Here is a 27,528-nt window from a genome sequence, read left to right as displayed (position 1 = left end):
AGCATCTAACTAATGTTTGATTTTAGTGGCAGGCCGACATCAAACGTGAGAAAGGCTTGCTCTCTGGGGTCAAAGCAGTACTCTTCTTCCTCCTCCTTCAGCTGTTGCCTTTCAGCTGTATTATGACAGCAACTACAGATGGCCTCAGCAGCATGTACGCATCATTAGACGGCCATCTTTCAACTTTTGAGCAGGTTCGCTAAGAATTCTCGTCCTGACTGCACAGGCAGTTAAGAGTTGTTACGATTTAACCTGCATCTAAGGTAGGAACTAAGGTTGTACGGTATACCGGTATTATTATAGTACCGCGATACTAATGAACCATATTCGGTACTATACCACCTCTGAAAAGTACCTGTCCAGCTAAAGTCCAGCCCCAGTCGGCAGTGTTTTAGCTACTTCTAAATCACTAATCCTCGCCTCCATGGCGACAAATAAAGTAAGTTTCTTACAAATATCATCCCTGCAGGACGAGGAATAGCTAAACATGCTTCACTACACACCGTAGCTCACCGGCGTCAAAATGTAAACAAACACCATTGGTGGATCGACACCTAACATCCACTGTAATGATACCAAGTACAGTAGCGTATCTAGTCGATACTACTATGATTATGTCGATATTTTTTGGCATCACAACATCTTTCTTCGTTTTTTTTAAAATGTATTATTACCGTATTTTTCGGAGTATAAGTCGCTCTGGAGTATAAGTCGCACCTGCCGAAAATGCATAATAAAGAAGGAAAAAAACATATATAAGTCGCACTGAGGAAATGTATTTGATAAAACCCAACTCCAAGAATAGACATTTGAAAGGCAGATTAAAATAAATAAAGAATAGTGAACAACAGGCTGAATAAGTGTACGTTATATGACGCATAAATAACCAACTGAGAACGTGCCTGGTATGTTAACGTAACATATTATGGTAAGAGTCATTCAAATAACTATAACATATAGAACATGCTATACGTTTACCAAACAATCTGTCACTCCTAATAGATAAATCCGATGAAATCTTATACATCTAGTCTCTTACGTGAATGAGCTAAATAATATTATTTGATATTTTACGGTAATGTGTTAATAATTTCACACATAAGTCGCTCCTGAGTATAAGTTGCACCCCCAGCCAAACTATGAAAAAAACTGCGACTTGTAGTCCGAAAAATACGGTATGTTTATCAACTCAGGAAATATGTCACTGAACACATGAGGACTTTGAATATGACCAATGTATGATCCTGTAACGACTTGTTATCGGATTGATACCCAAATTGGTGGTATCATCCAAAACTAATGTAAAGTATCAAACAATAGAAGAATAAGTGATTATTACATTTTAACAGAAGTGTAGATAGAACATGTTAAAAGAGAAAGTAAGCAGATATTAACAGTAAATGAACAAGTAGATTAATAATTCATTTTCTACCACTTGTCCTTAATAATTTTTACAAAATAATAGAATGGAAAATGACACAATATGTTACTGCATATGTCAGCAGCTAAATTAGGAGCCTTGGTTTGCTTACTTACTAATACTGTAAAAGACAAGTTGTCTTTTATGTTCACTATTTTATTTAAGGACAAACTTGCAATAAGAAACATATGTTTAATGTAACCTAAGATTTGTTGTTAAAATAAAGCCAATAATGCAATTGTTTGTGGTCCCCTTTATTAAGAAAAGTACCGAAAATATCGAAATAATTTTGATACCATATTGGTATCGGGACAACACTCGTAGGAACAATTGTATGTGGACTACATCTTCCCTCTCTATTCTTTCTCCACACTTCTCCCCCTACCCTTCTGGAAGTATCTGGTGAGATTTGGGCTGGTGTCGCTGGCCTACGGGGGATTAGCAGGAGTTGAAGATGTGGAGAGTGTGAAAAAACACACACACTCACGTGCACAGACTGTCCCCATCATCACGTTCAACAGTGGGCTCCTCCACACGCCACACAAAAATCAATAGAACAGCGTGGTCTGTGCAGAGTTCTACATGAAATAGCTCAAATAAAATAAAGTTTCTGGAGGAATGGCAGCGCTTCTGACACTGTGTGTGTAACTATCTAGGGAAAGCTTGGGCAAGGAGCTTTACAGCAGTGGTTTGGTAATGGAAGGGTCATTTAGCCAATTCTCCAGGTGGGGTGGGGGCTGCTCTGACATGGCTCGTTTGTCACAGATCAATAACTGCCACTCCAGGGAGTGCGAGGGGGATACAACCATGAAGTGTGTGCGTGTGTGTATGTATGCGCACTCGGGCGCTCGGGGTGCACAGCTTATTCCCAAAGCTTGTCCCTCCATTAGAGGCCTCAAACGAGGTCATGACAAGGGCCACCGAGTCAGAGAAGAACTTCTGTGTGGAAACCTGCACGGAGGTGCATCAGGCCTGTAAGGACAAGCCATGCAGAAATTGTTTGATTGCTTAAGACACTTCAAAAATATTTTATTTGGCATGTGTCTCCGTTCTTACTATCACAGAATATTAATATGTGAATATGCGGCTTTTGTGAAGCGAGTTAAAAATGAACACTTCAGGAAACTTAAGCTACTAATATATACTATTAGTACTATTTCACAAGTATACAGGTAAAACTCCAAAAATGTGAATAACATGCAAAAGTCCATTCATGTCAGCAATTCAACTTCAAATGTGAAACTAATATGTGATATGTACTCATTACATGCAAAGTGAGATATGTTATTAATTAAAATGTGGATGATCATAGCTTAGTTTTTAAAACCCCACATTTTCTGAGCTTTTCAGTTTGAGGTTTTCATAAGCTGTATGCCATAATCATCAAAATCGTATCAAAAGAAAGTTTGAAATATCTTCAGTTCCATGTTATGAGCTTATGTCAATATATTAGTTCCATCCATCCATTTTCTACCGCTTATCCCTTTCGGGGTCGCGGGGGGTGCTGAAGCCTATCTCAGCTGCATTCGGGCAGAAGGCAGGGTACACCCTGCACTAGTCAATATATTAGTTTTACCTTGTAAATCGAATTGCTGAAATAAACAAACCTTTGAACAATATAAGTTTTTGAGATTCACATGTACAGTACAGGCCCAAAATTTGGACACACCTTCTCATTCAATGGGATTTGTTTATTTTCATGACTGTTTACATTGTAGATTGTAACTGAAAGCATCAAAACTATGAATGAACACATGTGGAGTTACATACTTAACAAAAAAAGGTGAATAAACAGAAAACATTTTTAATATTCTAGTTTTTTCAAAAAAGCCACCCTTTACTCTGATTACTTCAAGCGTTAGTCACCTGAAATGGTTTTCACTTCACATGTGTGCTTGAAGCTCATCGAAAGAATGCCAAGAGTGTGCAAAGCAGTAATCAAAGCAAAGGGTGGCTACACACAATACCCCATAATGATAATATTAAAACGTTTTTTTAGAGCTTTTTGAAAATAGGTAAAAATAAAACTAAGAAATGACATGTATTTACAATATAAATATTCATAAAAAATAAAGAATACGCATTGAATGAGGAGAAGGTGAGTCCAAACTTTTGGCCTGTACTGTATGTCTTTAATCAAATCTTGTTCTCATTAATTAAGAAAAAAAAACTACAAAGGTCTGGGCGATAATACATTTTACTGGATGCTATATTGTCCCACAAATTATTGCCAACAAACAATATTATTGTGAGCATTACTCTGAGAACAAATTAAGAACTAATGTAATCATGATACAAAATAATATTGCAACTAAGTAATCCTTTCAATCACAATAAACTTTGATTTCTCATTAGTATTTTTTACCATTGTAATTGAAAAAGGCCAATACATTTTAATTACTCCAAATAAACAAAGAATCCCAAAAATAAAATTGACTCAAAAATTGCACTTAAACCTTTATCTCCATTCGGAATTTGGTTCAATCCAGTGACTCCGAAAATCAGTTGTATAGAAATAAGTAATGGTGGGGGAGGAACATTGACTTTAACATAAGCAGGCCCTGAATGATTTGTACTGCTTTGTAGACATGTCCTGACTGGGGTGTGTGTGATGCGTCTGACTTTCACACTTCACCATTGAGCGGCTGCTGGGAGACACCTCGGTCTGTCCCTCTCCTCGATTGGAAAATCAATTGGAAGCTTCAGCTTGCTCGGTCACGTGTCCTCCCACGGAGGCTCCCCCGGCACATTGCACTACTCATCCCAACTGAGTGCACTGATTTGGACTTATACTTCCACCCTGGCACCCCCACCAACAATGCAACTGGTTCTACTGACTCCAGCAGAAAAACACGTTCATGAAGTTCTGTAGACAGGTCTTTGTCTCCCTCCTGTGGCCACCACTGGAACATAACCTTTTAGCTGTGTGAATTACAAATAAAAACTATCGTTTACTTTGCACTAATGACCTTTCAAAAAAGATGATACACTAATAACTAAATATAGACGTTTCCAATGGATTATTTACCTAAAAGTGCAGACATTAAAGTAGAAATAAGTATTTTGGCTCCCTCGACTCGTGGTGGGCGACACTGAGAATGTTGGTATTGATCCGATACTCAGGAAAAACTCTACAAGGCCTATATGAATATCGATATTTTGATTTGAAACGTCACAATCATTGACTAATTTTGTGAATTTGCCTCTATTTAGACGATTGTGAGTATAACACGATAAAAACAATATACACAAAACAATGTATTAGATTACAATAAAATGACACAATTAATTTATTACCTTTAACTACATGCAATTATTTAAGAAAAAGGTTATTACTGTTTGATAACAAAAATACAACAAAATAAATATGAAAATGTCAGCAAAACAACTTTAATTACCTACATTGCAGGCAGAAACTGCATTGGTGCAAAATAAAGTCAGTTGTCACTTTGAGGGGTAAAGACATGAATGTATCAATCCTAATACCTACCTTGGTATCGATACTATCAATATTTAAATTGATACGCCCAAGCCTACTTTCTACAGTTGTGTAACGTACAATTACTTTTAAAAGACTGTGGCAATTGCAAACATACCAAAGTGTATTTATTAAATTACGCAAACATTGATGCTAAGCGTTAACACAACATGAGAGGTGTCCTGACTGGTCAACCAAGAATATGAACAAGTATGATAGTCGAGTAATTTGCTTATTCCAAAACAATCTTTAATGTGAATGATGGTATGCATAGTTTGTATTAATGTACAAACGAAGTACGGTGTCAATTTGTTTGAGAAGTTTTCATGCCAGCACCAAAATACATATACAGCGCCTTGCAAAAGTACCACCCCCCCTGCTTTTTACCTATTTTGTTACATTACAACGTGTAATTTAAGTGTTTTTCCATCTAAATGTTATGTGATGGATCTGCACAATATAATACAAGTGTTGTGCACATGTATTCACCCCCTGAAATTGTTGTGGCGCTATTACCTCCAGATATTTTACTTCGTGTTTCTGCTTTTTTCTGGCCACTCTTCACTAAAACCCATGCTCTAGGGAGTGTTCGGCTTATTGTGGTCCTATGCACAAACACTCCAGTCTTTGCTGTAGAACTCTGCAGCTCCTTCAGGGTTACCTTTGGTCTCTCTATCTCTCTGATTAATGCTCTCCTTGCTCGGTCTGTGAGTTTGGGTGGGCGGCCCTGTCTTAGCAGGTTTGTTGTGGTCCCATGTTCTTTCCATTTGAAGATTACGGATTTGATGGTGCTCCGACGGATCATCAAATATTTGGATATTTCTTTATAACCCATTCCTAACTGATTATGTGATTTCTGGAGGTAATTGCAATTTAAAGGCCTACTGAAACCCACTACTACCGACCACGCAGTCTGATAGTTTATATATCAATGATGAAATCTTAACATTATAACACATGCCAATACGGCCGGGTTAACTTATAAAGTGAAATTTTAAATTTGCCGCTAAACTTCCGGTTCGAAACGCCTCTGAGGATGACGTATGCGCGTGACGTAGACCGGGGAACACGGGTATGCCTTCCACATTGAAGCCAATACGAAAAAGCTCTATTTTCATTTCATAATTCCACAGTATTCTGGACATCTGTGTTCGTGAATCTGTTGCAATCATGTTCATTGCATTATGGAGAAGGAAGCTGAGCAAGCAAAGAAGAAAGTTGTCGGTGTGAAATGGACGTATTTTTCGAACGTAGTCAGCAACAACAGTACACAGCCGGCGCTTCTTTGTTTACATTCCCGAAAGATGCAGTCAAGATGGAAGAACTCGGATAACAGAGACTCTAACCAGGAGGACTTTTGACTTCGATACACAGACGCCTGTAGAGAACTGGGACAACACAGACTCTTACCAGGATTACTTTGATTTGGATGACAAAGACGCAGACGTGCTACTGTGAGTATGCAGCTTTGGCTTCTAAACATTTGATCGCTTGACCGTATGTGCGCAACTTTTTTTTGCGTATGTACGTAACTTTTTTAAAATATATAAGCTTTATGAACCTTGGGTTAGGTGAACGGTCTTTTGGGCTGAGTGATTGTGTGTGTTGATCAGGTGTTTGAATTGTATTGGCGTGTTCTATGGAGCTAGGAGCTAGCATAGGAGCTAGGAGCTAGCATAACAAACACGCAGGTGTTTTTATGCAGGATTAATTTGTGGCATATTAAATATAAGCCTGGTTGTGTTGTGGCTAATAGAGTAAATATATGTCTTGTGTTTATTTACTGTTTTAGTCATTCCCAGCTGAATATCAGGTCACCCCCGGCTCTCACAGCATCTTCCCTATCTGAATAGCTTCCACTCCCCACTAGTCCTTCACTTGCACTTTACTCATCCACAAATCTTTCATCCTCGCTCAAATTAATGGGGAAATTGTCGCTTTCTTGGTCCGAATCTCTCTCACTTCATGCGGCCATCATTGTAAACAATAGGGAACTTTGCATATATGTTCAACTGACTACGTCACGCTACTTCCGGTAGGGGCAAGCCTTTTTTTTATCAGATACCAAAAGTTGCAATCTTTATCGTCGTTGTTCTATACTAAATCCTTTCAGCAAAAATATGGCAATATCGCGAAATGATCAAGTATGACACATAGAATAGATCTGCTATCCCCGTTTAAATAAATAAAAATTCATTTCAGTAGGCCTTTAAGGGACTTCATAGCAAAGGGAGTGAATACAAATGTATATGACTTAAATTATTTTTTTTCCATTTAACTTCACCAACTTAGGTTATTTTGTGCAGATTGAGCACATAAAAATTAGATTTAAAACATTTTAATTACAGTTTGTAAATAAACAAAATAGGTAAAAAGCCATGGGGTGAATAATTTGCAAGGCGCTGTAGACTGGACCCCACTGTGCTTGTATCCGCCTGCTACTTTGCTACATTAGTTTGGCCGCTATCTTGTAGCATTCATGACCAATTAGTCAACCAGTACATGTCCAGTAAAACACACTAAGTTTACCAACAAATGAACTGGTTCTGTCCAGAGAAATCCAATTATCGGTGTAAAAGGACCCAAAGTGGATGACAGAAAAAATAATTAAGACATTGCATCTATTAGAGCATAGGTCATTGGTTAAAATAACTTGTTTTATAGTGTGAGTAGTTTAGCGAGTGTTAATATTTGCCCAAAGTGTGTATGCTGAAAACATGTGGTCAGTGACATCATGGCACAGATCAGCTCTTCCCTATTCATAATGACTCACTGGTCGTCAGGAAGTTTAGTTTCAACCGTGAGTACACAGACCTTAAATTATCTGACTTGGAGCCACAAGTTTGCATATTTGTATTTATTTCATACTTAAGAGATTACTATAGAAGATGACATGTTTGATGTTCAGAGACGCTTTTTGGGTAAGTCACTTATTGTTTATGCCTAAAGGTATTTGGAATCAAACGTGGTAGCCAAACATTCTTAAAAAAGAAAACGTGTGTATTAACACAATGTCTAATGTATGACAACCTGGCTTGTTTTAGCAGCTAAAAACATGTATCTATTGTATTGTTGAATATTGTATAAATATGTCACTCATTGTTACTCTAAAGTCAAGTTCTGCATTTTTAAACTCCAACCATGGACGGTGCAGAATTAGCTTGAAGACATGTTGCAATAACTGCTGAGCAATGCTTGTCATTGCAGGGCTTTTATGCAAGTGCTTGTGTCTTCTTTTACGTTGCAGGGTTCAGATTTTACCTGCCACGCAGGCTATGAGGCTATGGTGCAACGTTTACGGGATGGAAAACAGATGTGCAAAGATGTGGAAGAACTTTTAAGGATGAGGTACATAATCACAAGAAAAAAAAATTAACAAAAGTTGATGTATTATTCAAATACAATGATCATTATTGTGGTTGTAGTTTGCAATAATTCAATGTGATTATCTTGTGTGATGACTGTATTATGATGATAGTATATATCTGATAGTATATATCTGTATCATGAATCAATTTAAGTGGACCCCGACTTCAACAAGTTGAAAAACTTATTCGGGTGTTACCATTTAGTGGTCAATTGTACGGAATATGTACTTCACTGTGCAACCTACTAATAAAAGTCTCAATTAATCAATCAATCAGCACTGCACTGCATTTTATGGTTTTTAATATAATACATTGCTGCTGTATCGGCTAATCAAAATATTAAAAAGCTGTCACAAAATGTACAAAAATAGACAGTGGGTGCACAATAATTATGCCAATAGTAATTATTGGGCCAATGTGACTACCGTATTTTTCGGACTATAAGTCGCAGTTTTTTTCATAGTTTGGCCGGGGGTGCGACTTATACTCAGGAGCGACTTATGTGTGAAATTATTAACACATTACCGTAAAATATCAAATAATATTATTTAGCTCATTCACGTAAGAGACGAGACGTATAAGATTTCTTTGGATTTAGCGATTAGGATTGACCGATTGTTTGGTAAACGTATAGCATGTTTTATATGTTATAGTTATTTGAATGACTCTTACCATAATATGTTACGTTAACATACCAGGCACGTTCTCAGTTGGTTATTTATGCGTCATATAACGTACACTTATTCAGCCTGTTGTTCACTATTCTTTATTTATTTTAAATTACCTTTCAAATGTCTATTCTTGGTGTTGGGTTTTATCAAATAAATTTCACCCAAAAATGCGACTTATACTCCAGTGCGACTTATATATGTTTTTTTCCTTCTTTATTATGCATTTTCGGCAGGTGCGACTTATACTCCGGTGCGACTTATACTCCGAAAAATACGGTAATTATGACGTTACACAGATAGATCTGATAACATAAAAAATAGCTCTGATAACTGATTTTAAAAACACCCCGATGAGGCGAGAATACCCGTTCTGTAGTAAAGATGGCGTGTTTGTCCTCCAAGGAGCCTCCATACTCGAAAAAACTGGTTTGCAATCGCATAATTTAGGTGTGTTAATCCGATTTTTTAAAAGCCAAACACGATAAGAAAGCCAGTTTTGAGCCAAATTATCTGAGAAATCAGACTAATTTAATGCATGGAAACGTACTGACTGCCGAGCTACGCCTAGACAGCTGGTGTCGTGCCAGCGGAGATTCCAGGACGATCACGTCAGTGGCGTGGAGATGTGATTCTAGACTTTTTGAACACTTCACCTCTGGGCGCATTACGTCACAAACAAAGACGAGTGCACAAGAAGATGACAGCAGTGCGCCGTCATTGTTCAGTAGAGAGGAGCTGGAACTATTAGACTTAGACAAAGTTTATTGATTCCCCAAGGGATATTGTTTGAATGATTGTGTTTTGTTTAATTAGTTTGATTTAGATTAACACTGCACTTTGGGTAATTGGGAATTTTACGGTACTAAACATAAAATAATTATTCTTCCTCTTTCAACTCTTCCTGTTGCACCTCACTTTAAAAAAAAAAAAAAACACTGCAAACTAGGTGTACAAAGTGCAACACAGGGGCCATTTTTGGCGCAAAGCTTTTAGTAAAGAAATAATTGGTTATTAATGAGAAGGGCCGCAACGAACAACTATTTTGATAGTCGACTGGTCATCAATTATCTTAACGATTAGTGGACTAATCATATCATGAAGCATAAACCTATTCTAATTTAGCCATCTGCTTTTAAATTCATCTTAAGATGTTTTTGGCATGTGCTAACTAACAAAGATGACTGATTCATTCAGAAATATTTATTTGTACTGTAACTGTGCAGCTCATAAGGCTGTTACAAAAACAACAAATAACTTTTAAACGTTTGTTCATTTAAAAGCGAGGACAGGCAAGTGCACACAAAAAGAACGTTTTGGGGGGTTTTTTCTGTTTTTTTATGAAAACAAAAAACAGTTAAGATACCAACAATTAAAACAAACTACAAACACTAACTTCCTCAAAAAGAAACAATCATTTTGTAATGATGTGTTTAAAAAGCTGCACACATGTATATTATTGATTATTGAATAACACCTGGCATGTTCAGCAATATAATAGACTTCATTCATTCTGAACATTTTATCTATCTAATAAATTGTATACCGGTATTGATTGTTTTACATCATGGTGCCTAATGTTCGGGTGTCCATGTCTCAGTGTGTCTGTGTGTGTGATTGACGTTTGTGATTGTGCCCTTCTTCTTTGCACTGCTTAACAAGATTGGGATTAATTGTTCCCACACCTGACGTGTTTTCACCTGCGATATTGTTGGGAGTGGCCGCACTGACTGGCTTCATTTTGGAAAAACACGAGTGATGACGTCAACGACTATTGTCGACAAATTGTGGGTGACAAATTTCAATGTCGATATTGACGAATCATTGCACCCTTAAATGAGTTTATTATTACTTATAATACACAATAATACACATCTTATAGATCTTATAGTACAGTATACTGACCTATATTGGATTAGTTTATGTATTAGTTTGATGCACAAAATGTATAAAAGTGCCCACCCCACATTGCGTTTTGCATTTTGTTCCCTTACTGTACTTAAAATGAACATAAAATGTTTTCCTTGATGTTATTTTTCAAGTATAGATTGGAAGTGGGTCTGGAATTTTATTCATAATGGTTTTAAAAAAGGTTTTAAAAGTCTTACATTTGATCTGCTGAAACCTGCAGAGACCCTGACCACAAAATAAGTAGTACAAGTGTGTTTGATTTGTGTCAGATTGATATGGGATAATGAATATATCGGGCAACACCCAAGCCTGCAATATCAGAAGTGAAAAAGTTGCATCGGCACACATGTAATAAATACCTCATGTAATACATGTAATAAAGTAGCAATTAAAATATGAACACTGTATATGCTTGATTTTTGTAGAGCTCTTGCATTGGATATCATTAGATTGTACATGTTTGTACTATTGTTTTTTTCACTGTCCCATTTCATGATGTTAAATTTGTCTGTAATTCACAGGGCAGCAGCAGAGGAAAAGTATGGCAGGGAAATGGTGACCATTGCCCGTAAAGCTGGAGGACACGCAGAAATAAGGTTGATTGATTTCGGAAACATTTACAAAACATAAAAGCCTTTTGAACTGTGACAACTAACTTTAAATATACCGACTGCAGCACTTTGAAAGCTTCCTTCCAACAATTAAAAACACGTAAGTCCACCAAACCAATGAATGCTGTAATTTCTCAAATAGTGGCCTCTAATCCATTAGACGCAGTGCCTCCATTAATCGCCGGGTCTATTGTCCACTTGAAGAAACACATGCAGCCTTACTCTTTTCAAGGAAAACTGAATACCGATAACCTTTGTTAGCCACGTTTTCATCAATCGCTACAGTTCTGTTCTGTTCTCAGACAAAGTAGCGTATAGTTCAAACTTAATCTGTCAGTATATGGAAGCGCTAAAAACTACATCAAAGACAGCCGGGAGAAGACACTGTCAAAATGGAGCCATGTAAATAAGACTGCCTACAAAACGGCGCATCCTAAGGAGACGGTCACCATGTGGCTTGAAGATGGTCTGTAAAACATAATCTATGCAAAATTTTGACCAAAAAAACCCAAAACACCATTACATGTTATGTAGACCACAACAAAGTATTTCAAATGTAGGGGAAAAACATAATATGACACATATAAGTAAAAGGTATTGGTATTGCTTAGGGCTGCAACAACTAAATGATAATGATAAATGGGTTATACTTGTATAGCGCTTTTCTACCTTCAAGGTACTCAAAGCGCTTTGACAGTATTTCCACATTTACCCATTCACACACACATTCACGGTGGGAGCTGCCATGCAAGGCGCTAACCAGCAGCCATCAGAGGCAAAGGGTGAAGCGTCTTGCCCAAGGACACAACGGACGTGGCTAGGAAGGTAGAAGGTGGGAATTGAACCCCAGTAACCAGCAACACTCCGATTGCTGGCACAGCCACTCTACCAACTTCGCCACGCCGTCCCCTAATCGATTAAATCGATTAAAATCGATTAAAATCGATGATTAAAATAGTTGCCGATTAATTTAGTCATCTATTTGTTGGATCTATGCTATGCGCATGCGCAGAGGTTTTTTTTTTATATAAAAAAAAAAAAAAAAAACTTTTTTTTAATAAACCTTTATTTATAAGCTGCAACATTTACAAACAGCTGAGAAACAATAATCGAAATAAGTATGGTGCCAGTATGCTGGGTTTTTTTTCCAATAAAATACTGGATAGGGGAGAAATGTAGTTTGTCTCTTTTATCCGATTATTAATCGATTAATCAAAGTAATAATCGACAGATTAATCGATTATCAAATTAATCATTAGTTTCAGCCCTAGTATCACTATCGGTATGGCCAGTACTGCCCCTGGCTGTAAGAACATAGTATTGAATCAATGCACAAATGTATTTCCAAAAACTACAGTGATTTATGGTTCCCTTTTCAGATCATATATTCGATAGCACTATCCATGAATACATTGAAACATTTACAGTAAATACATGTGATCTGTATCGGCTAATCTCACTTATGGGTGATCGATTTCGGAATTGGCATCATAAAAGCCCCACTCAAGACACCCCAAAATGCCACCGTAGAAAATGAGCCTTTGAGGGTAACAAACGGTCATAGTCCAGTGTCTCAGTCAGAAAAAACTCAAACATCACGGTACTCTGTAAACTAGAAAATTAGAAATGACTTTTCACAGCAGCACCACTGTATTGCACCAGCACTTAAAAGGGTTGCATTAAGGACCATTCTCCAGGATGACGGGGGAAGTAGAACAGATCTGTGAGTAATTTACTTTTGGATCCTAAACCAAACGACATGTATTTAAAGTTTCTAGACACAAAAAATATTTTCAGGGAATTGCTTTGTGTATTTTGTTGCACTACTACACTTAAAAATATGCTAGTTACAAAAATAAATTAAAATCTACAGATTAAATGAATATATAATTCAAGAAACAATAGTTTGGTGCAGCCCTAATAAAATGGTTGCTGAAATGTGTAGGATTTTTATTGTACATAATATAGTATGTTTTATGTAGACTTTAGGGATGCAACAACTAATCGATTAAAATCGATTATAAAAATAGTTGGCGATTAATTTAGTCATCGATTTGTTGGATCTAAGCTATGCGCATGCGCAGAGGCAATTTTATTTTTTATTTATAAACTGCAACATGTACAAACAGCTGAGAAACAATAATCAAAAAAAGTATGGTGCCAGTATGCTATTTTATTTCAATAAAATACTGGAAAGGATAGAAATGTAGTTTGTCTCTTTTATCCAATTATTAATCGATTAATTGAAGCAATAATCGACAGATTAATCGATTATCAAATTAATCGTTAGTTGCAGCCCTAGTAGACTTTATTTAAACAAATCAATATGAAAAAATGTTTTCATTACTAGGTCTGTTGTATTAAGTGCACGTGACAATGCAGAAAGGGTTACTTCCACCTCGAACTGTAGGAACCAAGAATGATTTGAGAAACTGCTAATATGAGTCAGTTACACATTATATTCCATGCAGACTTCTACTTCTACAATACAAAAGTAGACATTCTCCATTAAACATTCAACACACACAGCAGCACATTTATACCAATAAACACCTCCACTCAAAAAAACACTTTACTGTTAATCAAACAAGTGTCTGGTACTCAATAAGTGGCCACTTTTTGAGAAAATACACCAGCAAAGCTTGTTTAGTCTCATTTTGCTTCAGAAGCTGCTCTCTTACAAACAGTATGTGATCTTTTTGGCTGCAGAAATTGAGAACATGGGGCATTTTCATATCCAAATGTCCGAGGCAATGAAAGAGGAAATGAAAAAGATTGAGGCATTCAGAGAGCGACAAAAAGAGCAGAGAAAAAAGGTTTTTGACCATAACCTATGTGAACTGGCACCGTTATTAATATGGTTCAGCGCTTCAATGTTTCTCCTCACAGTTTGAAAGCATTATGGAGAAGGTGCAGAAGAAAAAGGTGTCCATGTTCAAGAAAACAATGGAGGTAATAAGAACACAGAGAGTTTATATTCATTCACCATATGTTAAAAGAAAGCCAATATTTTCCCTCCTAAAAACTCGGTAGTCAAATATTTGATGTGAAGTCGTTGGTGCCTTAACCTCTAAAGGCCTTAGTGGCCACATGCGTGGACAGCACCTTTTAGCTCTTATTTCCAAAATTGTGTACACTACTGAATTGGGGTCTTATGGCCCTTATGTGGACACTTATACTGCCATGTGGTGGTGTCAGAAGAGTATAACATACAAAGGAATTTTGAAAAAAAAAGTGTAAAAATAAGAATTAGTATGTCACTAAACATGAAGTACACGTTTGTTACTTATGGACTAAGTACATCATATAAAAAGATGATTCTTAGTTTTTATTCTAATTAGGGTCCAATAAGCCCAAATAGCAAAGAGAAATAATAAATGTATATTGTACAGTATTTTGTATTTCTACAGTGTTTTGTAAATTGTACAGGATTGCTTATTATTTTTATTGGACAGTAGTCTGTTTATTTCAAGTGTTAGTTTTTTTCTTTATTACCTCTTGTGTAATTTATTTTTACCCCATATTTGTTCCCACTACCGCACCTTAAATTGGAGTCCTTAATCTCGTTATATGCAAATATAATGACAATAAAGTCCATTCTATTCTATTCTATTCTAAATTTTAAAAAAGCATGTAAACAAACAGCTTGGGCCGTAAGAGAACAACATGGGGAATTTGATTCACAATAACTGTTTGTGCAGTGACCTTTTTTAATAAATAACATAAGACCCTTTGATACTTGAGGGTGCCACTCATAAAAGTTATTAAAAGTAAGTCATATATTTTTTATTTTTTTTACTTTGAATGCTTAAATCTCTAAATCAACTTTAGATCTATCCGTTAATAATTGGTTGTTGTTAATCTTTTATGTTTTTGTATTTTGTCTGGCCTTTTTGTCAAATATATATATTTTTTTCTTATAGAGCAAACCATTAACATTATCAATGTAATAATAATAATAGCAATAGAAAAATGATAACAAGGAGGTAACACACAGACTCTGTGTCTATTGATGTTCTCATTCATCAGGGTGTTTTTCTCATTCAACGGATCAGTTGTCTTAGAAGACATTTGGCATGTCATCCGAGTAGTTTTCATCAGTTAATGCTCATAGACTGACCTTGGACTGATCAAGTCTGAGCGCTTGGTGCCAAGGTCCTAACTATTTATTGTCAAACATGGGGAGGAGTCTATGCACAGAAACGAATGCTTTAGTTATTTTGTACTGTAAAAAAGGATGTGTTCAATTCGATTATAACCATAGAATTGAATCATTCATACACCGTATCAAATGTTATTGAATCGTACATTCACTAAATCAAATCGCATCGTTCTGTTTTATAAATAAATAATTTTTGAATCGCATCGTAACCCATATCGAAATGTGAATCGTATCGTCCATCACAAAGACATTTACATCCCTTCAAGAGATAATGGAAATGTAATCATTTAGCACAGTGGTCCCCAACCACCGGGCCGCAGCCCGGTACCGATTGGGACCGGGCCGCGGACCGATTGGTACCAGAAAAAAAATAAAAATAAAAATGGTTTTGTTTTTTTTAATAAATAAACATAGAAAAACACATTTTATACATTATATATCAATGTAGATCAATACAGTCTGCAGGAATACAGCCCGTAAGCACACATGATTGTATTTCTTTATGAAAAAAATAAAAATAAAAAAATCCCCCCCCCCCCAGTCCGTGGGACAAATTTTCAAGCGTTGACCGGTCCGCAGCTACAAAAAGGTTGGGGACCACTGATTAAGCACACACAGTGTGATTTATCAAGACTGAAACTGTTCTGTGGTCGCTGTTTTGGGTTATATATAGTACATCTAAAAAGAACGTGCAAACTGGCAGTTGCGCAGAAATAGCTGTGAGATATGTGAGCTGTACAGCTACGCCCTACATATGCTCGTCAACATATATGGACTGTGAAAAATTAAAAAAAATTGACATATCGTCTATTCAGCAATATCATTTAATAATTGTATAGCTGCTGGATGACTTAAGGGGCTGATTAAAACAAATTAAACTGATGCGTTTAGGTGTCTGTTGACGTTTTTTCTTTTTTAAATGACTTTTGTTTATTGCTACATATTAAAAAATCTTCTTGCAATATACATTTTTTTGCGTCTGGAACGTTCCAACACACGTTTGCAGTCAGTGCCAGCATCTCCCAGGTCGCACTTTCAGAGCACTCAAAAACGTGGGTTCTATCGGAGATGTGTTGCAAGACTGCTTTTATAGTTTGCGCACGCTGTTTAGCGTGTGGTATTTGGATGTTAGTAGAGAATGTTGTCTATCTATCTGTGTTGGCCCTGCGATTTTTGATTGATTGAGACTTTTATTAGTAGGTTGCACAGTGAAGTACATATTCCGTACAATTGACCACTAAATGGTAACACCCGAATAAGTTTTTCAACTTGTTTAAGTCGGGGTCCACTTAAATTGATTCATGATACAGATATATACTATCATATATACTATCATCATAATACAGTCATCACACAAGATAATCACATTGAATTATTTACATTATTTACAATCAGGAGTGTGGAGGGGGGGTGGGGTGGGGGGGTAGTGGACATAGAGAGAGAGAGAGAGAGAGAGAGAGAGAGAGATCAGAAGGCATAAGAAAAAGAATCTGCATTTGATTGTTTACATTTGATTATTAGCAATCCGGGGAGGGTGTTAGTTTAGGGTTGTAGCTGCCTGGAGGTGAACTTTTATAGCGGTTTTGAAGGAGGATAGAGATGCCCTTTCTTTTATACCTGTTGGGAGCGCATTCCACATTGATGTGGCATAGAAAGAGAATGAGTTAAGACCTTTGTTAGTTCGGAATCTGGGTTTAACGTGGTTAGTGGAGCACCCCCTGGTGTTGTGGTTATGGCGGTCATTTACGTTAAGGAAGTAGTTTGACATGTACTTCGGTATCAGGGAGGTGTAGCGGATTTTATAGACTAGGCTCAGTGCAAGTTGTTTAACTCTGTCCTCCACCTTGAGCCAGCCCACTTTAGAGAAGTGGGTAGGAGTGAGGTGGGATCTGGGGTGGAGGTCTAGAAGTAACCTGACTAGCTTGTTCTGAGATTTTTGGAGTTTAGATTTGAGGGTTTTGGAGGTGCTAGGATACCAGGAGGTGCATGCGTAATCGAAAAAGGGTTGAAGGGGTGAGGTAGCCACTTGTGAGGTAGCCACTTGTCCAGGGTGTACCCCGCCTTCCGCCCGAATGCAGCTGAGATAGGCTCCAGCACCCCCTGCGACTCCGTAAGGGACAAGCGGTAGAAAAATGGATGGATATCATGCCCCAGATCTGGAATTTAATTGGAGTACATTTAGGTTCTAGACATACACCGCAAGACAATGCAAACTGTAATCAACATATATTGTTGTATCTTATCTATTTAAAGATATCTGTAAAATATTTTTAAGTGACTTAGGCTGTCAAAAATTGGACAAGACTGCTGTCAGTCAAATTAATTCTCATAAATACTTTGTCACTGTACTTAAAAATATTGTTTACATATCTTCATGGCGATGGTGGTGTTTAACCAGCGTTCCCCTGTTAGCTAGCAATACTAACTTTTACCTAAAGCTCACACACACATAGAATGACCATACGTCCTTTTTTCACCGGACAAGTCCTCTTTTGCGGGGCGGTCCGGGCGGAGTTTCTTAAATGCCTCAAATGCCCGGCATTTTGAGTTAGGGTTGCGTGTATTTTCAATGTACGTTCAGGGTTAAGAAGGGGTTAAAAACAAAACAAATTGTGAAGGTGTGCGCACGCAGCAGCATTCGTGAGGGAGGGGCAGAGACAGAGAGAGCGAGAGAGTTATGATAAACGCGCATGTGTCGCCAGGCTCTGCTTTTTAGCGATAGATTTATCAGATTTTATGTATTATTATCTATAGCAGGGGTGTCAAAAGCAACAAAAACATAACAAAAGTGAAATAAAAAAGCTTAAAGGTGAAATGTAATTTAGAAAAAGTTGCAATGTTGACTAATAAAACAAAGCTGTTTTTTTTTCATTGCTCAAAACATAATATTGAATCAAAATCAATGTTATTATGAATTATTGACCTATTCAAGGTTCCGATTACTTCACATCAAATGTTCCACTTTGAAAAATATGTTTGGTGGAAGATTTTGCATATTTTGCGTGTTTGCCATTAAAAACATAGTTTTGTTTGACAAAAAAGGGCGGAAAACAAAAAAACAAAAAAACAACTAAAACTAAAACATTTTGAAATGAGGGATAGATCTAAAGTTGATGTAGACTCCACAGATTTAAGCGTTAAATATAAAATGTATGTATGCCCTGGCACACCATTATCATCATTTCATGACTGAAGCAAAACACGTTTTACACTTTTATACTGAAATAAATACACCTACAACTTATTAAATAAAAACATAGAAAAAACTACCAGCAGTGGTAAAGTTTAGATCCATGAAGGAAAGAAGAAAGTGAATGAATGTTTATAACTGTATAGAAATGTGTTTTCTTTTTTTATTATTATTTTTTTTTAATGAATTAAGTAACGTTTATGACAACCTTTTTCCAAAACACAATATAGAATGTGAGATATAACAGGATAATGCATACGTTTATAATTGTTTTTCAAAACGCTTACAAAAAAGTGGGACCCCAAAAATTTACTGTGGGACCCCATTTTGAAAATTCCTAGCGCCAACAACACCGCTGTCAACAAAGGAGAAAAAAATGCTTTATTTAAATAAATATATTATTTATGAAGCAAGTTCGGGTATCATTGGCAAATGGCGTGCTGCCCGCTTTGGCACGCATACCGGTATGTTTCAGAATATGGTCAGCCTAAACACACATTAGATCCACAACAGAAGATAAAGACAGAAATTGTACCATAATTGTCAGAGTATTCCACCAACACCCGAAACGTTTATCATGAACAACATTTTATCATGAACATATTTTCTTACCTTAACATCAATATTTTGGGACGATCGAACTTCCAATAGGACTGATGTACACGCTACTAAGTAATGTGTCTATTTTCAAACAGGCATAACTCGGCCAGAACGGAAACTATAAGGATATCATTTCCGGTTCGCGCGTAAACATAAAAATAACAGCACCACTTCATAAAATTGTGATAACATTTTACGACATTCATAAATACTACATTATATTAATGTTGCTCTATATCTGAATTTAATTAAACAAAAAAACGAGACAAATCAGTTAGTTTTTTTTACTGACTGCTCCATTTTTATGTACTAAATGTAGTACAATTTAAGGTCTAGCTGAATACCTTAAATTACAAATTTCTAATGTATTCAGAATCATTGCTTCCATGGTGTTTCCCACTATCTAAAATAAAGGCGAAATATGTATGCTTTTTCTGCATTTTTCTCCTGGTCCTTTCCTTCTTTTTACAGTCAAAGAAGAACTATGAGGTGCGATGCAAGGAGGCGGATGATGCTGAGCATACAACAAAGACAGCCATTGCATCCAAACAAGGAGAAAAGGTACAATGAGTGTAAAATTCTTTTTAATCAAAAGATAACCAAAACAACTTTTCTTCAGATAAAAAGAATGAAACTCTCAATGTAGGGATGTATGTATTTTATTGGAGACCCAATATATTTCTAAACACAAATATTAACTTTTCAACAATAGTTAATAATTTTACCTCAAATAATATAATTTTAAAGGTAAACTTGCTTGTAATGGGTGAATATTTCTCACTGCAGTTGCCACGGCAACCTCTGATCAGATGCTTTTGTGGTATATAATATGCTAAACATATGTTGGCCCTAAACAAGGTAATTCGACTAAAGTACCTTGAAAATGAATGCTTAATTAATCTATTAGTTACTATTTTTTAACTATTTTTAATGGGAAAATGTCCCTCTGAATGTTCTAAACGCCTGTTTAAATGACAGAGGAGTTGTTTTACTTTTTAGGTTGAATGGATTCAATCAACAGTGCCTCTGCTGGTTGTATCAAAGTAGTGCACACCGTTTTGACATAACTATCAAATTAACTAACTTCAAATAGCACTTTTCATACACAGGCAAGGGGCAGACACAAAAAAAATAACAAAAAAAAGAGAAAAAACACATACATACAAGCACACACAGCACTACTGGCAAAAACAAAACAAAAAATGGCATTGCACTGAGGATTGAGGAAAACCGCCCCCTTTGAGGCGTCCACACTGGAGAATAACTAAAATTAACACAATCTAAAAAATAGTATGAAACATATGATAAAATATGTTTAAAAAAAATACAATATAAATATGATATTAATAGATTAATAAAACAATAACATTGAGAGAAAACTAGTGTTAATAATACCAATAAATAAAATACAAAATAACACACTCAAAATTAAGAAAACTAAATAGTTGAACATGATCCATAAAAAGCCTGTTTAAAAAGGTATGTTATTAACCTTTTTTTAAATATCAAAATATCAATTAATCAGTAATTAGTCATAGACAGTTGATGAAACTATCGATTGATTATGTCCATTCATAGTTAGCAGTTGTTTTACGGTTCAGATGGCAAAAAACACACTTTATAAGCAAGAAAGAAGATACTTTACATGTCATGAAATCTATTTTCAGTGGAATGTGAACATGTATTTGACAGGTGTGCCACAGGGCCAAACATTGCAGACGGGCAGCGTGTGAAGCAGGTTAGATCCAGTGTTATATTGCAATTACTGTTTTATGTACAGTACGTGTACAAAACCAGTGAAGTTGGTACGTTGTGTAAATTGTAAATAAAAACAGAATACAATGATTTGCAAATCCTATTCAACCTATATTCAATTGAATAGACTGCAAAGACAAGACACTTAACGTTTGAACTGGTAAACTTCGTTATTTTTGCAAAAATTAGCTCATTTGGAATGTAATGCCTAAAACATGTTTCAAAAACCTGGCACGAGTGGCAAAAAAGACTGAGAACGTTGAGGAATGCTCATCAAACACTTATTTGGAACATCCCACAGGTGAACAGGCCAATTGGGATCAGGTGGGGGCCGTGGTTGGGTATAAAAGCAATGAAATGCTCAGTCATTCACAAACAAGGATGGGGCGAGGGTCACCACTTTGTGAACAAATGCGTGAGCAAATTGTCGAACAGTTTAATAACAACATTTCTCAATGAGCTATTGCAAGGTATTTAGGGATTTAATCATTTACGGTCCGTAATATCATCAAAAGGTTCAGAGAATCTGGAGAAATCACTGCACATAAGCGATGATATTATGGACCTTCGATCCCTCAGACGGTACTGCATCAAAAACCGACATCAGTATGTAAAGGATATCACCACATGGGCTCAGGAACACTTCAGAAAACCACTGTCAGTAACTACAGTTTGTTGCTACATCTGTAAGTGCAAGTTAAAACTCTAATATGCAAAGCGAAAGCCATTTATCAACAACACCCACATACGCTTCGCTGGGCCCGAGCTCATCTAAGACGAACTGATGCAAAGTGGAAAAGAGTTCTGTGGTCTGATGAGTCCACATTTCAAATTGTTTTTGGAAACTGTGTTCTAGTGTATTAGTGCCCAAGACATGGGTAACTTACACATCTGAGAAAGCACCATTAATGCTGAAAGGTACATACAGGTTTTGGAGCAACATATGTTGCCATCCAAGCAACGTTATCATGGATGCCCCTGCTTATTTCAGCAAGACAATGCCTAGCCACGTGTTACAACAGCGTGGCTTCCTAGTAAAAGAGTGCAGGTATTAGACTGGCCTGCCTGTAGTCCAGACCTGTCTCCCACTGAAAATGTGTGGCGCATTCTGAAGCCTAAAATACCACAACGGAGACCCTGGACTGTTGAACAACTTAAGCTGTACATCAGGCAAGAATGGGAAAGAATTACCCCTGAAAACCTTCAAAAATTGGTCTCCTTACAACAGCGTGGCTTCCTAGTAAAAGAGTGCAGGTATTAGACTGGCCTGCCTGTAGTCCAGACCTGTCTCCCACTGAAAATGTGTGGCGCATTCTGAAGCCTAAAATACCACAACGGAGACCCTGGACTGTTGAACAACTTAAGCTGTACATCAAGCAAGAATGGGAAAGAATTACCCCTGAAAACCTTCAAAAATTGGTCTCCTTAGTTCCCAAACGTTTACTGAGTGTTGTTAAAAGGAAAGGCCATGTAACACAGTGGTAAAAATGTCCCTGTGCCAACTTTTTAGCAATGTGTTGCTGCCATTAAATTCTAAGTTAATGATTATTTGCAAAAAAAAATTACTTTTCTCAGTTCGAACATTAAGTATCTTGTCATTGCAGTCTATTCAATTGAATATAAGTTGAAAAGGATTTGCAAATCATTGTATTCTGTTTTTATTTATGAATTACACAACGTGCCAACTTCACTGGTTTTGGGTTTTGCATCTAAATGACCTCCTGAGCTTTTGGCAGAGGGGTCGTACTTGACCAACATCACCCTGCTGGAAAGCATCCGCCAGGACTGGGAGGAAACACACAGAAGCACGTGTGAGGTAACTCAACTCTTACATAGAGTCATAAGAAAACACACCACTTCCCCTTTACGGTCACGATTCCGACTCAAGGAAGGGAAATACAAGTCATGTGCAGTCAGTCAGCTAAAAGTGGAACAAAACCTTTTTAAGCTGATTTGTTGCAGGTGTTCCAGCAGCTGGAGGCCGATCGCATCGACGTGCTCAGGTGTAGCCTGTGGGACCACTGCAATCACATCTCTATGCAGTGTGTCAAAGACGACGAGGCAAGCTTGCATTCCCTTTGTATGGGTAGAAGTGTGTGTTGAGAGCCATGTAGAGTTCTAATGGATGGTCTACCTGTGTCAAACCAGTTCTATGAGGAGGTGAGGAAGCACCTGGAGCACTGTGACATCACCGCTATCAACAATTGTTTCATTGAGATGAAAAGGACGGGTTTGCATCCACCAGGTGAACAAGCTTCATTTCATACATAAACACAACTGAGCAATGTGGCAGAAAACTGTATCACCACTTAAGGGTTTTACAATATCGATAATAATTGATATTTTTATGACCTATCAAAAGAAGGGCTAGGAGAAAATATATTAAATGTAAACGTTTTTGTTTCAAATGTAACCTTCCTCTGACTAAAACCTTTTAGCTATCAAGGCAGAAAGGAAAGGAAATGTCAGCACAAGCATGGAGAACAATCAATCAACATAAACAAAATTCTAAAATTATATTATATTATTGCAAGTTTGTCCTTAAATAAAATAGTGAACATACAAGACAACTTGTCTTTTATTATTAAGTAAGCAAACCAAGGCTCCTAATTTAGCTGATGACATATGCAGTAACATATTGTGTCATTTTCCCTTCTATTATTTTGTCAAAATTATTAAGGACAAGTGGTAGAAAATGAATTATTAATTTACTTGTTTATTTACTGTTAATATCTGCTTACTTTCTCTTTTAAACATGTTCTATCTACACTTCTGTTAAAATGTAATAATCACTTGTTCTGTTGTTTGGATGCTTTACATTAGTTTTGGATGATACCACACATTTGGGTATCAATCCGATACCAAGTAGTTACAGGATCATACATTGGTCATATTCAAAGTCCTCATGGATCCAGGGACATATTTCCTGAGTTTATAAACATAATATAACTTTTTTTTAAACGAAAGAAGATGTTGTGATGCCAAAAAGTATCGACGTAATCATAGTAGTATAGACGATATACGCTCCTGTACTTGTATCATTACAGTGGATGTTAGGTGTAGATCCACCAATGGTGTTTGTTTACATTTTGACACCGATGAGCTACGGTGTGTAGTGTTTAGCTATTCCTCGTCCTGCAAAGATGACACTTGTAAGAAACATACTTTATCTGTCGCCATGAAAACCAGGATTAGTGATTTAGAAGTAGCTACAACACTGCAGACTGCGGCTGGACTTTAGCCGCTAGCTAACTAGCCAGTGTTATAACTTCTCCTTCATTGTTAGTTTTTAGGCTAAAATGCGTCCGTTCTCCCTTTTCTGTCTACACACATTGTCTGCTTGTAAGTACTACGTGTGTGTGCACTACAGAACATGCTCCTCTGCTCGTAAACCAGCAATGACCCGATGTGACGACGACGGGGGCGCAAGGGGGTGGGTGGCCAGTACTTTTTAGAGGCGGCATAGTTCCGAATATGATTCATTAATACCGGTATACCGTACAACCCTAGTCACAACATAACCTTATACAACCGTGACTTCAAATGTGAAAAAAGTTATTCCTTGCTCAGCACGCACCTTCATCCAGATCTGCACTGAAATATAACATGTTACCTAGGATTCAATGACGTACTTATAGTAGTTAAATCCTGCTAACCAGCATTTCCTGACAGAGCCTGTTGAATTTGAGAGCTATGACCAGAGGGCGACGTCTGCAGATGGAACTGGCCAAGCCCACCCAGCACAAGGCGTCCTGAGGAGGTGTGTCCCAGACAAACTAGACCGATCCATTGTCAACATATTGAATCTTGTTTTGTCTTCTTAACTATTCCAGGTGCTCTGATCCTCTACTGGGAGCTTCTGTAGAAAGAAACGGGCCTAAAAGACAGCATTCAATATTGCCATGTAGTGGAGAAAGTAAGTCATCCATCCATCCATTTTCTACCGCTTGTCCCTTTCGGGGTCACGGGAGGTGCTGGAGCCTATCTCAGCTGCATTCAGGGTACAACACCCTGGACAAGTCGCCACCTCAACGCAGGGCCAACACAGATAGACAGACAACATTCACATTCACATGCAGGGATGATGCTCGAAACCGGTTTTCCCGGTTGTTCGATAAGAAAAGAACCGAGTCCTCGGACTCGAATCCCTTTTTGAGAACCGGTACCCGTTATCGCGACCACTATAGTAAAGAAAAAGAGTTGGTTCTTTATTCGAATCCCTGAGAACGAATCCCTTCCCACAGGAATTGCCCTGTGAGACGCAATGTTATGCCCATTTGATTGTAGACTCTTACTGACACCTTGTGGCGATATGAAAATACTACGCGTCATTAGTTTGGGCACTTCCGGGTTGGCGAGTCAGTTTAGTTCTTGAGACAATTGAGAAGTAGACAAGTTGTGTTAGCTCCTACAAGCCTTGGAAAAGATAAGTCTGTAAGTAAACTGTTTAACTTGTTTATATAATTCAATATTAAGGTGGAAAGTGTTTCAATTTGATAGTAAGATGTCTATTGAAAAACGACTTTTGTGCACTGTTTCAATGGCTGTTTTGAGGACTTAAAATGGCTGCCAGTCGTGTATTTCCACCATCGAAATAGTTTCAACACTCAGAAGTATTTGTTTGATGATAGTACTGTATATTTGTGTGAAGCTAATATTTACATATTGTGTATTACATTTCAGTATGTTAATTGAATCACATAGCTTATACATTTGTCATTGTGTGTATTTCAGTTTAAAAAAACAGTCCAGTGCAAGATAGGAAAAGACAAAGCAAGATCAACAACAATAAAGAGCCTAAATGGATTAATCTGCTTTGGAACTTTAATAGACGTCTTGGATTGTTTGTTAGCTGTCTGCCAAGCTGTATAACCTCAACACGTATAGTGAGGGCAGAACAGGCAATATGCAATTATTGCCAGGCTTCGCTCTCATGTAAGGGAAGAAGAATTGTTGATTGACGACTGTGGTGTTCTTGGTGTCATAGTGTGTGTAGTTAGTATGTTCCAATAGCAGCAGAAGTGCACTTTTTGGAGAGCTGTATTATTTTCAGTTTTGTGCCCAAGGGACTGATTTTATTTAACACTATATTATTATTTATACACTTATAGTGATCACAGAGACAGGTTGTTTTTGTGTTACTGTGTACATTTGTTTTTCTGAAAAATCCCACTTAATATACTTTGGGTAACAACAGTCAATATTTTTTTATTTTTTTTTTAGTGGGGTAACAGTCAATATTTATTTATTTTTTTCTTATAAAATAAAAGTGAGCTTTTGTAAAACCAAATATTGTGTTTTTTTTTTCCATATACAACAACCTATCTGGAATCGATAAGAGAATCGATAAGGAATCGGTTCGATAAGAGGATTCGATAGTGGGCTCAAACTCGATAATTTCTTATCAAACATCATCCCTATTCACATGTGCTATATAAATGCACATCATGGATTAATTAGCAGTCGAATGCTAAAACTGATATTTTTTTTCTTCAGCTGTGACATCGGATGGGTCATACACATCACTGCCAACCCTGGATGAGGACACCTACTTCGTGCTTTATAACTACACCGCACAGGTAATGACTGCAAGTAATATTTAAGAACCTTGTTTCACTATCTGGCATGGAATACTCAGGTGGAAGACGAACTGACCGTCCGCAGAGGTGATGTGGTCCAGGTCCTGGAGAGAGGAGAGGACGGCTGGTGGACGGTGGTAGGACACGGGCAGAGGGGAATCGTGCCTGGAAACTATCTGGGAAAACTGTGAATAAACTTGTAGAGAAGGTCAAGTGAAACCCAAACATGGGAAACAAGAAAACATACAAGTCAGACATACTCTAAGAAAATATTGTTTATGGTTCATAACCACTTGTCCCCTTTAAAAGGAACAATATGTTGCCGTTTTACTTTGAAATGAAATCATTTCGATGTTACTTTAGTAGCGATGGCGGACCAGCCAGGAAACCGGCTATGTTGGGTTAGCGTTAGTATTGGTGCTAATGTTATTGTTCCAGAGTAGTGTGCGGCCTTTGTACAGTATTTACTGCACACAAAGACGGTCAGACAATGTTTAAGCCTCTGGGGACATCCAAGTTTAATTATATCCGAAGCCAAAAGTTTTTCAGGACCGTAAAAAAGTGGGGTTTTTTGTTGTTGTTTTTTTACTTTTTTTGCTCAAATTTTTCAATAAACGTCAGTCCAAACAGTGGCGGGCCGTGCGTTTCTCACCTAGGCCTTCAGTGATGTCCTACTTAGTCCGACTTCACTTCATTTTATCTTCGTGATTATTGTACCGGTGAGTTTTCTGTGGCTTTCTATGGCTCGTATGGTTCCGGTGCCACTTCCTGTTTTCGCAACTTGTG

At 37.2% G+C, this 27,528-nt stretch overlaps 2 protein-coding genes across 5 annotated transcripts in view; one reads left to right on the top strand and one right to left on the bottom strand.

The window, feature by feature from the left end:
• LOC133632478 (uncharacterized) overlaps nucleotides 1–19,506 on the bottom strand; it is a 61,462-nt gene extending 41,956 nt beyond the window's left edge. The window contains exons 1-2 of one of the 3 annotated variants that reach the window (XR_009821683.1): nucleotides 19,421–19,506; nucleotides 1,988–2,392 (exon numbers count right to left, since the gene is read on the bottom strand). The gene's annotated coding sequence lies outside the window, so the exon portion shown is untranslated. Of the gene's footprint in view, nucleotides 1–1,987; nucleotides 2,393–3,911; nucleotides 4,343–19,420 lie in introns of those variants that run through there. The other 2 variants (XR_009821682.1, XM_062024915.1) reach the window with 2 other exon arrangements.
• LOC133632485 (proline-serine-threonine phosphatase-interacting protein 1-like) lies at nucleotides 158–27,528 on the top strand. Of its 2 annotated transcripts, none has more exons than XM_062024944.1 (15): nucleotides 158–263; nucleotides 8,146–8,246; nucleotides 11,367–11,441; nucleotides 11,522–11,556; nucleotides 14,166–14,272; nucleotides 14,346–14,408; nucleotides 19,880–19,969; nucleotides 21,101–21,146; nucleotides 22,900–22,979; nucleotides 23,126–23,224; nucleotides 23,312–23,408; nucleotides 24,836–24,923; nucleotides 24,997–25,079; nucleotides 26,660–26,742; nucleotides 26,802–27,528. In XM_062024944.1, the coding sequence occupies exons 2-15, from the start codon at nucleotides 8,182–8,184 to the stop codon at nucleotides 26,931–26,933; spliced, it is 1,143 nt and encodes a 380-aa protein (XP_061880928.1). In that variant the 5' UTR covers nucleotides 158–263; nucleotides 8,146–8,181; the 3' UTR covers nucleotides 26,934–27,528. The 2 variants fall into 2 exon arrangements, with proteins under 2 accessions (XP_061880928.1, XP_061880919.1); XM_062024935.1 differs by lacking the exon at nucleotides 158–263 and adding an exon at nucleotides 7,685–7,819.

This window comes from Entelurus aequoreus, linkage group LG02 (assembly GCF_033978785.1).
Source record: "Entelurus aequoreus isolate RoL-2023_Sb linkage group LG02, RoL_Eaeq_v1.1, whole genome shotgun sequence".
NCBI classification, from domain to species: domain Eukaryota; kingdom Metazoa; phylum Chordata; class Actinopteri; order Syngnathiformes; family Syngnathidae; genus Entelurus; species Entelurus aequoreus.
Note: the sequence above shows the minus strand (reverse complement) of the source record. Positions and strands in the feature narration are given on the sequence as shown.